At 41.7% G+C, this 12331-nt stretch overlaps 1 protein-coding gene across 1 annotated transcript in view; it reads right to left on the reverse strand.

Moving 5' to 3' along the window:
* The window catches only part of KLHL32 (kelch like family member 32), a 95151-nt gene that overhangs the window by 23562 nt on the left and 59258 nt on the right, over positions 1-12331 (reverse strand). Inside the window, exon 7 of the mRNA XM_088520408.1 lies at positions 8302-8517. Coding sequence (XP_088376534.1) covers positions 8302-8517 — 216 coding nt within the window. The remainder of the gene's footprint in view (positions 1-8301; positions 8518-12331) is intronic.

Raw genomic sequence — 12331 nt, forward strand, 5'->3', positions numbered from 1 at the left:
ATATATATGTAGTGTATATGTAGTGTGTATGATATATGTATCATAGAGTTATCATAGAATCATTAAGGTTGGAAAGGAGATGATCTCTTTAGAGGTCATCTAGTCCAACCCCCCTGCACACTCAGGGTCACCTAGAGCACGTGGCACAGGACTGCATCCAAACGGGTTTGGAAGATCTCCAGAGAAGGAGACTCCACAACCTCTCTGGGCAGCCTGTTCCAGGGCTCTGTCACCCTCACTGTTAAGAAAGTTTTCCTTAAGTTCCTGTGGAACTTTTGATGCTTCAGTTTGTGGCCGTTTCCTCTAGTCCTATTGCCGTTCCTCTAGTTCAGTCGGTGGCCGCCCCTGAAAAGAGGCCAGCACCATCCTCCTCACTGCTTCCCTTGAGGTGTTTATAGACACTGATCAGGTCCTCTCTCAGCCTTCTCTTCTCCAGGCTGAACAGGCCCAGCTCTCTCAGCCTTTCCTCAGAGGGGAGATGCTCCAGGCCCCTGGTATCACCAGTACCTTCACTGCAGGAAGAACCTCATTTCTGGTTTATTATTTCAGTGAACCCTCTGACAACCACAGTGTCCCTCCACCCTTCTGGGTTTCCTACTCAAACGCTCCCTGAGGGTCCTCCCCTCCCCTTACCCACTCCACACTCGCAGTACGGGAGGACACCAGGTACCGCAGGCTGCATCACGCATTCGTAAGCCCAACTCCTCGCCTCTCGAGCACTGCAGAAACCTCATTTTAAGGACAGGGCCACTAAAACTGCCTGTGGGAACACTTACATTTTTTTTTTCTGTCAGTGGACCGCATATTTGTACTTTACGAGTTGGCATTCCTTTCAGCTGATTTTTCAGTTAGGATTTCCATTACAATGTCCATTTTTTTGATTCTGATTTAGCCTTTAACACCCACATGCTAGGCTTCAGATTAATGTATAACTTTAACTACTTTGAAATAATGAGTTTAATTTTCAAAATCAACTAATTGCCCTAAGAATATTATTTCTTCTTAAAAGTGACTTAGACAAAGTCACATTTGTAAACATATTTACAGTCCGATGTATTTAGTATCTCACGCATTGGAAAGGCCAGAGCTTAGCTGTAATAGGAGGAACACAATCTTACTGATACTCAAACTGGTTATTTACATGGCTTTAATCTAACTTTCTTTCTCATTCTTCCTTATTTCCATAGTTTCAAATACAGGCAAGACTTTTCCCTGCTCTCAAAGGCAAATGTAATGAAATATGGAGCCTGGCATCCTCAGAAGAGGAAGCTTCACATTTTCTAGTGGTGTCAGCTAGGTAAAACCTATCAGAAAAAGAATAATGTTAAAGAGCTTTATTGGAATTTCCAAAAAAAAAAGTAGAGATTATTGCCATTCGTAACTCTCAATGACGAGGATGGCTGACTAAGATGGTAACAACTGACTGCCTCATTTCAGCATCCATAACATCTATCAGATTATGCTTATATATTCTTTTATCTGAAAATGAAAGGAAGATGTATTTCCAACCATGCCTGGCTTTCACAATACTATGGCCATGGCAACTTTCTTACACCATATAGCTGTGTATTAATATAATTATCCTTCACTTCATCTTTTCCAACAGATCAGTGCCACAAAGAATATAACATTTAACACAAAACCCCGACTAATTCAATCCTCACTATTTTAGATGCGGACTACACTGCTGTGTCTTGCTGTGTGCACACGCTGGTGTCATCTCTGGCTGTCTAAGCCCAAACAGGGATCCACTGCCTGGCTGAAAAGTGACCTAAATTCCCGAGCCCCGGGCACAGCCGCCTGCCTTGATACTGGTGTGATACTCAATGCAGTTCTGAAGTTAATCAGGAATAAATTAGGTGGCGTGATGCTACTGGAGGACACTGAAGCACAACTAATGCCCTCCAGTAATTTCCTTATTGCTTGCAGCAACAGCAGCAAAATGATCAAGCCTTTTGGAATCAACATGTATCAAAATGAAAATTAGAAGAAAACACAGTTGCTTCTAATGTAAACCTTTTCTTTTTTAAAGGTTGTTTATGTTGTTCTTGCTGATAAGTAACAGTTATAATAATTTGCCAATATTCAAGAAATAACATGCAGAAACTTTGAGAACATCAAAACAACACTCTATAAAGCACAGCAAATTTATTTTGAATGACAAGATCTAAGCTAAGGCAGACAAAGGAGGGAGATGCCTGTGAAATCCAGCAGGTAAAGGGACAGCACAAACAGGCAGGAGACATTTGCACTATAAAGCAGGATACTAATCCCGTAACAGATGATGCAGAAGTTACATGAGGAAGAACGTGTGTGACCTGGGAACATTAAGAGGGAACACTGTGATGTTCAGCTGCTCAATCCCCCTGCACCCTGCCCCATCTCCACAAGGACACAGACTGAGCGCCATGTGCCCACCTGCCAGGTCGCCCTGTATGTCATGGATATCCTACCAAAAATGCTGCAGACAGCTATGCCTACACAAATGAACCCCACCGAAATAATCCATAGGGACTGTTGGGAGTACTGCCATTGCACACCCTCCATTCAGGTGGGATAGACTGTGGGAGCTGGGCCTGTTCAGCGTGGAGAAGAGAAGGTTGAGAGGGGATCTAATCAGTGTCTATAAGTACCTCAAAGGAAGCAGTCAGGAGGATGGGGCCACCCTCTTTTCAGGGGTGGCCACTGACAGAACTAGAGGAAATGGCCAGAAACGAAAGCATCAAAAGTTCCACAGGAACTTAAGGAAAAATTTCTTAACAGTGAGGGTGACAGAGCCCTGGAACAGACTGCCCAGAGAGGTTGTGGAGTCTCCTTCTCTGGAGATCTTCCAAACCCGCTTGGACGCAGTCCTGTGCCACGTGCTCTAGGTGACCCTGCGTGTGCAGGGGGGTTGGACTAGATGATCTCTAGAGGTCCCTTCCAACCTTGAGCATTCTATGATTCTATGATTCTATTCTATGATAATGGGGCAGGGGGATTTACCTTCGGAAAACAAAATCCACATCCTAGCACAGGCCGTGTTTTCACAGCAGCTTTACTGGAGGGCAACTGCATATCCTTGGTTGGAGCTGTCCACGATACAGCCAGCGCGAGGGCAGCACATCTGGCACAGTGCAGAGTGAGATCTGAAAGTGGCTCTTTGGCACTTTACACAGACTGCCCATGAAAAAGATAGTACAAAGCAGGTGAAAAACCACCAAAACACCCACAGGGAATACACTGATTTTAACACATAACTTCCATAATCACCTCAGCCTTGATATGCATCAAACTCCTTTTTTCTCTCCTACACCGCTTGATAAGAGGCTGACAGCCACGTTAACGCTAGTCATTTGCTACTGAGGCTAAATACTCCCTACAGACACGCATTAGGCCACCAGACATAATTTTTCTTATTGCCCAAGAGAGCACTTAAGCTTATTTCTTTAACAGTGAAATGCTAATATACTGTTTAAATACAAAGCTGATTACCAAAAGGCTCTCCTTTACTTACTATTCAGAATGTTAACTTGGTAACTTGTTTTGCAGTAGGACTTCAGCTCACATTTAGCGAGGCCCTTAGACCACATTTTGTCAAAATGTATATAAATCCCCGAGAAACACAATTTTTGCTATCATATTAAAATTTGCTCATAAAATCCAATGATTGCAAGCAAAACAAAAAAATAGAATTTCAAGTACTACACAAACGGAAGGGCAAGTTTGGACTGCTACCTGACAAGCCACCTCTAGCAAGAGCTGCTGCACACGAAGTTGGGGTATGCTCGTGGGCCCGGGGCAGAGCTGGATCCCTGCGGCAGCCTCCAAGACATCCCGCAGCACTGAACTGCAGGGCTTTTCTGCTGGAGAATCCATTTAGCCCTGCACACTTGTCACAAGGAGGTTCAAATGCATCAGTATTGCATAAAAAGGCAGTTAAAAACAGGGTCCCTTACTCTTCCTTAGAAGGAGATAAACAGCACTACAATCAGAAAACTGGATTTATACATGTGTTATTTTCATAAAACAGATGCTCACCAACCTTTCACTTATTTTCCTACCTATTCAACCAAAGACAGTCCTCTATTATAGAGACCAAAGACTGATTTTGCACTTCAGGTTCATAGTAAGAAAAGGAAAATCCAGCACAGCCCTTTTGCACGTGGAAGGTCAGTGGGCGCGAGGCGCGCGCGAGCTCACGCACCTCACCGGGAACAGCTGACGCACCCGCGTGCTTTCCGCCTGGATACAGCACTCCGGGACTGGTATCTACCAGCTCTTCCTACGTTACTTAGCGCTTGATGTCAGGAAACTGGACTGAGTGGCAAAGCAACAATTAACAAGAAACTCTTAATATTAACTTGAGAAGTACTGGCAACCACTAAGATGGACCTACTCTTAATTTTAACCATTTAAAATAAATATATATATATATTACACCCTCTAATAACCTACTTTCTCAGTAGCAGGGGAAGAGAAACTAACCTATACTGATCTCGAGTGATGCTTTTTAGTTTCAGGCGACTCAGAATTCCTGCTGACTCAAGTGCAGTGTTTACTACAGCATCATTTGACCAAGTACTGCCAGGGACGGAATGATCCAGTTAACATGTTAAACTATTAGCATGATTCTTGAATAGTGAACTTTGAAGTCTCTTGACACTGATTTTTAATAATGTTTATGACTGAGATACAACCATACTGCAGCTAAAGCTAACATTAGTTTATTGCTTAAATCTTTGGCTTGCTTTCTCCTCGCAAAGGTTCCAGCGAGCAGCCCACTTCCACTCCATGGCCCCAGGCATGGCACAGCCATAGAAGGCTGGCTACCTTGCCACTTCTCAAGGGAAAGAATTAATCTGCTTGCTTAAAAGAGAGCCAGTGAGTCTTTTTAGTAAAGGCCAATTATAAAAAGATTCACTTTTCACCTCATGCACAACTAGCCATTTAGGTCCTCATCATGACTGTTTCCTGGAACTAAAGTATGCAGCTCAGACACAAACATATCACGAAGAGGGAAAGCACCAAGGAACAATCTGCTTTTTTAATCTTGGTTTTCTTTGTAATTTTTTAATCCTTTCTTTCATATTTCAATTTTAAGTTTACTCACATTTTAACACAGCAGACAAGCCATACCTTTCATATGGTTACAAAGTAATTTTTAATAATCTCACATAGTATTTGAATGTAATGATCAGTATGAAAAAAAATGCTATGCCACATAATAATCATTGTTATTGGCTTAAGCTACCTAAAATACTCCAATGACTGAGGCTAGGAAACTGCTCCTATTTCTCAACCTGTAGAGGTTTTATGAGGCAGATTGCTTGCTTAAGAAATACGTGTTTATATTTATTGTTTATTGCATCTTGAGAAATAATTAACCTACAAGAGTCGAAGCAGTTTCATAAAATTTTAACTATTTAGTTTGTCTATTATAACCTCATTTACATTTTCTTTCTGAAAGAATTGTCAGGAATTACTACACTACTATAAACCAATACATACCCTAATTTATTGACATTAATACTACTGGTTAACTTCCTTAAACTTAATTTGTTCAAGGATAAATCCTAAAAGATATCTACACTATAACTAAAGCTGGGCAATTTGTTATTGGCAGTCAATAACAACCTGGCGGGGGCTAAATACGAGCGGAAATCCCTGCAGTTCAAATCACACTCAAGCACGGCTCTGCATACAGACCGCATGTGCATCGGAGTCTTTAAGTGCACTGGGTGCATGCAGTGGACACTGGGGATGCAGGCAGGATAACCGCGCTTTGCAGAGCGCGGCCTCCTTTCCAGAGGTTTCGAGGGAAGCTTTAATGTGTGCTTAGGGAGCCCTGCTAATCCTCCTAGCCTTAGTAGTGCAGGTGGCTTGACTACCTGGGGACACGTTCAATTCCTGGAGCCACAACAGGCGCGCGTGCGGCAGAAGGTCTCACTGCCATTTGATGTGTGTGTCTTACCTGGGGCCAGCTGCGAGGCACCTCCCCTGCTCAGCTTTTCTATTACCTACCCCACTTGGTGCCAATTTCGTCCCGCTTTCCCACCACCTCTTGCTTTGCTGTTCTTCTTTAAAACATAGGATGGGAATTTGTCAAAGTCAATGAGCACTTTATTACAGTGAGAGTGCTCAGTAATGAACAATTCAGCAATTTAATGAGATTCTGTAGATCTGTCTCCAGCCTGTCCATCAAGTTTCACTTCTATAAAGCACCCTGACACTAATCCTCTGGCATACCCAATCTTCACCCTGGGCTGAATATTAGATTCTTCCATGGTATATTGCATTACCACTATAACCTTAGCAAAAATGATGAACTTAACTACACTTGAGGCAATATAGCTGGTCTGATTTGATTTTCTTCTATTGGATTGACTATGAAGGAATTACTTATTTACTAAGATAAAGCAAAAACAGTTTCTTATTGCCTTCTGAATGCCTACATTGGTAAATATTTGTGTGTGTCTTTTAATTCATTTTGGGGACCTGTAATATTTATAAATATATATTTATTCATGGGTCTACAGAATGAGTTAAAATGACACACATATTGCCTGCAGCAGCAAAGCAGTTTAGGAAATTCTTCGTAACTGCATGAGTAACCTTTACAGAGGCAATTACGATAACACTTAAATGGACAGTGCGGAGTCTGTTGTCACTCAAAAAGCAGCACGTTGCCTCTAAGTATCGCTCCCCACGACGACTCCGCAGCAGCAACATAAGCTTTGTCAGTCTGGCTTTATAAAGTGTTTGGTGACGGGAGCGCAGACAGTTACGAAAATGATTTACGAGTTACTCCTGCAAGACAGGAGAATGCCCAAAGACCTAAGAACTTCCATCTCCTAAATGCTATTTTGGCAAGTTGCGTAGGGCACGCTATCTGGCATCCTCTTGTCCTCTAATGAGCTGACATTAAACAATTCTTGCATGCCTTCTGCAGTACCTATTCCATAGCAAAAGTATTTCCAAGCACAGATCTACAAGACTTCATTGCACACTCAGAGAAATGATCATAAAAAACAAACTGGCCAGTCAGCTATGCCCCATATAAAATCTTGTACATCAAAACGTGCTTTGCTGATCAAGGGAATATAGGCTAGGACTCCAGAGTATCCGGCTTTAAAGGAAGAGCCAAGAAGCACCGCAGGTAGCGGCCTCCAGGTTCTGCTGCACACACGCTCCCCAGAGAGCAGCAGAGGAAGAGGGCAACTTTTCAATATTACCATCTGCAGAAAATAGCATCTTCAGAAAGACTCCAGAATCTTAGCCTCAAAGTTTTGGAAACAAATATGTCAGTTATCAGAGCGAAGGAGTAAATTACATCTACATGCTGCCATTATAGCTGGAAGAGCTTAAACTGGAATATTTGGTTCCTACCTGTTACTGTACACAAAGTACTTACAGATAGTATTTTATACTTTGAGAAAATGATAGAAGACAGATGTAATGATTTGCTTAAGATAATCCAAAATGCAAGAAGATAAACAACAGGGTTTGAATATAAATTAATCTTCTGAATCTTGGGCTTCCCTGTTGGGCCAAGATGCCCACTCTTCTAGTAGAAAGATTTCTTTCAAATCAATTAAGTTCTACCTTAAAAAACCCTGAACCACTTTGCTTTTACAAAACATGACAGAAAAAAGAAAAAAAAAAAAAAAAGCAATTCAGGTTATCAGGATTCACTTCCACTATATCATGACCTCCAATTTTCACCAGAGTGCCAGATGTCTGGTGGCAGTGTTTCCAAGGCTGGGCTATTTTTTCTATAACAAATCTCACAAAACAATACTTTACGCTTGCTAATATTCTCTGTCTGTCAGCGCGTGGTCCCTTCTGAGATCCAGCTTTCTGCAGTAGGAGTGACCATCACCGCCAGCTTCCTGCCTCATCCCCCAGCAGAGAGAGCAGCCTGCAAGGCCTCCGCGAGTCCCAGAGCAGCCGCAGTGGCCCTGCCCCAGGGCAGGAACTACCTGGAGGCACCGCAACCAGCTCTGCCTCGAGGGACGGGACGGGCAGAGCTCGCACGAGGGGCCTGTCACGCACTGGTGGCGCTGGCCTCGCTCACCAGCAAAGCCGGATCTGAGAGAAAATACCTCATTACACCTGCAGCACGCAAATTAAGCGATAAGCAGAGTCCGCTGCAAATGAACTAATAATGTTAACATAATACAACATTTTAATCAAAGTTTTTGCTCAAGTCCTTAGTCTCTCAAGATTGCTCCAGGCTACAAAAAAAAAAAAAAAAAAAGTACTGTTATGTTATGGTTTACAGAGGATCACACGTTTTTCTTGTTTCACTGATTTCCTTACCTGCCAGATTTGTTCTTCACTGAGTGAAGTGAGTCTATCGCTTTTAAAAACTTCCCGAAGGAGACAGTATGGGAGGGCCAGGACTTCTTCAGGATGACTCTTCAATAGCTCGGACAGATGTTTTACTAAGAAGTCAACCACTGCATTCTCCAACAACGTGAGGTTGAAGAGGTCCGCCAGCTTATACAGGTCCAAATAATTGAAACTATTTAGTTCCTAGATGAGTGAAGCAAACAAAATACGTCTCAGAAAAGAAAAATGGAGGAAAAAAAAAACCCAGAGATCTCAGATAATAAAAAAGGCTGCTCTTTTGGAAGCTGGGGAGAAAGAAGGCAGTATAACTTCAGATTAATTAACATAGTTTCATTCAAAATGTATGTGCAACTGCTACCCCTGTATATACAAATATACATGAGAGGACTCATTTGTGCCGCAACTGCTAATGTTATATATGTATGCAGCATCTATAAGAAATACAAAGTAATACACAAAATAATAAACTAGCATGACTTACAGTGCACAACAAAAGCTCTCAGGCCTTAAAAAGTAGATGAAAAATATATATTTGTTAATTACAATGGTTTGTTCCAAACAATTGTTCATTATTTACTATTTTGATTGAGCTAGAGAAGCTGTGTGGCATAATTCTCAGCTCCATTGAAACAAAACGCTTCCTTATGACACGATCAACTACATTTTCTATATAAATTTATTTTCAATGAACGACAACAACAAAATCACTTTTTTCCTACCCGGCAGCAACCTGTAGATGACACTGGCCTCAGTCCTTTTTTTGCTACCAGCAGAAAAATCTAGAGACCAAAGCAACACTAACTAAGCACAGGAAGTACTTTCTCACGCAGCTAACAGGTATCCCGTATTAAGGAACCAGTAATTTCAGTTTGGCCTTCTTTGTAAACTAGGGCCGCTCCTGTTCTGGATGGGGCCCTCAGGGCAGAGGCACGAACGCGAGCGCAGCACAGGAGAGCGCGAGCGCGCTCGGGCAGTAAGCGCGTGTGTTTGGGCCTGCTCTCGCCGCGGGCTCTCCCTGCTTCCCGCCCTCCCCACGCGTGGTTTCCATCGTGCCCATCGCCGTCGCGCACCCGCGCTGAGGCCGACAGGCCGCGGTGTCAGCTTCACTGTGCCGCCTGCTTAACGTGGAACCGAGCGGCAAGGAGAAACCGACTCCACTAAGTCAATTTGCGCCGTGCCGCGCGGCTGGGGGCAGCTGCGCGCTGAGTGACGCTGACAGGAAATCTTGTGGTGTCACAGGAGCCGCGTGGCAGCCAGAGCAAGCGGCCGTGGGCAGGGGAGGAGAGGCAGCTGGGGGTGTTACACAAAGCGCAGCCCCAGCGGGGAAGGGCGGCTGTCCTGGCGCCTCTGGAGCTCTTTATGCAGGTGCAGTGCACAGCGCAGGGTGCAGGGGACGATTTTTTTTTTCTTCCACCTGCTTGGAGTAGTCAGTACTGAAGGAAATTGAACTGAAATAATCTTCCTCTCTAACTGCTCACTTCTGGTGGCAGGGTTATATGTAATAAATAAATAAATAAATTGTATTTATTATCTACCTAAGCTCCTGCATAGGAGTCGCATTTTTTTTTCTTGGAAGAAAAGATAAAAGTTGACTAACTTGCTGGAATAAGCACTATAGGCCACAAGCTCAAGAGCCACACAAATCCCCAGCGGTTCTACTGTGTCACCACCTCTTCACAGTGAGTAGGGGAGGTGAGGATAAACCCTCGCCAACAGCAGAGAGAACGAAAAACAAAAAACAACAACAAAAAAAGGAAGAATGAATTTTAAATGAGAAGCGTTTGGTGTGTGCTTGTTTTTAGAAGTAGCACGTGCAGATCACAGATGGCACCTCAAAACACCACCCTGCCAAGCAGCTGAGGCACAATGTAAAGCAGCGTAATTCAAAGAAAAACCACAGCATTTATCAGGTAACAACCACATTTTACTGTCACTGGTTTGGAAGAGCAGCTTTAAAAAAAGAATCATCAGCTAACGGAATGAATTTGAAACATGCAGGGAAAAAAAAGAAATAAAATAATGCATATTTATTGAACTTGGGTTTTTTTGCAACCAACAGCTATAGTTGGGAATAACAACAAAAATAAAACCAATAATCAAGATCTGTGATGAAGATCTGTGATCTCGCTGAGATACAAGCCTGATCCAACTCCACTGCGTGTCAGTGGAGGGGGCCAGAGGGACGCTGGTGGTCTGCAGAAGAGGGCAGTAATGGCTGCTCATTAGCCTGACAGAGCCACACATATCGTCACGCATAAATGCTATTTTTCCCTGACAAAACAAACAATCAAACAAAAACCTTTAAATCTTCAGTGAAATCTAAAAGACACTGCAGAGGATTCATTTTTATTTGGGTATTTTTGATCATCTCCCAAACTCCCCTATTCCTTCAAATCGACATCAGTTGAAGTTCTTGCTGAAAATTGTTACATAGTTGAAAAGGCTGAAGATACTCACAGACAAATAAAACTATCAGTTGTTTATTTACAGTATAATTTAGTCATATTTGTGTGTTCATTTACTCATTTCAGGTGTTTATTATATGCATCTATTTATGATGGGGGTTATCTATCTATTTGACTGCTAGGCTGCAGCAGATGCTTGAGATTTCCTGCCACACCCAGCGCTAGTGACTTGTCACGACTAGTGGCTTCCTGCTTGATGCTACTGCCAATGCATCTCTTGCAAACTGGTCTTGGGCTGCGATCACAAACTCACTTGTCTTTCTCTAAGGTTGACCTATAGGTCTGTATTTATTATTATCAAGTCATCCTGTACTTATTATTATCAACTCATCCTATTTTCTAGATTTTTTTCAACTAAATTCTTAAATTCAAACTTTCTGCTCAATACATAAAAGTGAAATTGTTACTCTTTCAATTCAGCTGCGGGCAGGGGTAGGAGTTCTGCCTGCCTCTGCTTTCCATGAGTTTTAGTAGATAGCGTTCATAAGTAGTAATAAAAATTTAGAAGTTGGGTGCAACTTTCTTCTGGAATTGTATCATAGAAATTTTCCTTTTAAAAATGGAATACAAAACAGGTATTGATTTCCATATTTCCATATTTTCCAAGTGTTTATATTTGAATAATTTATAAATTATTGTAACTTGTAAAGTTGTTTTGTTATACACTTTTAAATAGGCCACTTATCTTTTTTGAGTGGAATGACAAGATATAACCACAGGCAGAACTCTCGAGAACTAAAGAGAATTAAAGACTGGTAGTGATCCTATCTTTTCTTCTAGGATGCCTTTTACACTACTGAAACACTTTTGGACAAGGAAAATATGTATAAGATTATATATAAGACAAATCTTACAGTTAACAGTTGAAATGATTCTAAAATTGCATCACAAACTCAAAGAAGTTTTAACAAATTAACCAAATGATTTATCAGTGCGTACTTCACAAATGAAGAGGTATCTGATCCTGTGCATTCGCTGTACTAGACATTTCCCACAAGCTGACATTTAAAATCCTCATAAAAGAAAAACAGTTTTCCAAACCTGAAAACAAGACAATATTAAATGTTTAAAATAAATGATGTGACACTGTCTGTATTTTAATGCAGATATGCCGTATCATAACTCTATACTAAAACTGCCAAACAGGAAGGCTTTTTTATAAACACTCTATTTAAATTACTTTCAAATTCCTCCTTGTTCATTTGTATTTTCAAGAATAATTGCATTGCACAAGCCACAAAAAAGGATACAAACGTAGATAAATTAGAGTTAATCTTAACCAAGAACACAGCAGACTACAAGGCACCTCTATTCCTGTGCTCTGTGTTAGAAATAGCAGAAAAAGTGCAAGGAGAACTAAGGGGAAAGAATGCATTTCTTTATGACCTTATTCGAAAGATAAACTCCTTGGGGAAATACAATTTATTCAGATTATCAAGACCCTGCTGTGCAAATCTACAGTCTGGGAGCACACTACAGAGATCAAAAAATATTTACTTTATTCTGTGGGGTATAAAAGCTTTTAATGAATG

The sequence above is a fragment of the Tinamus guttatus genome, unplaced genomic scaffold, assembly GCF_059628265.1.
Source record: "Tinamus guttatus ecotype Peru unplaced genomic scaffold, ASM5962826v1 Tinamus_guttatus_pri_ptg000088l, whole genome shotgun sequence".
NCBI lineage: Eukaryota > Metazoa > Chordata > Aves > Tinamiformes > Tinamidae > Tinamus > Tinamus guttatus.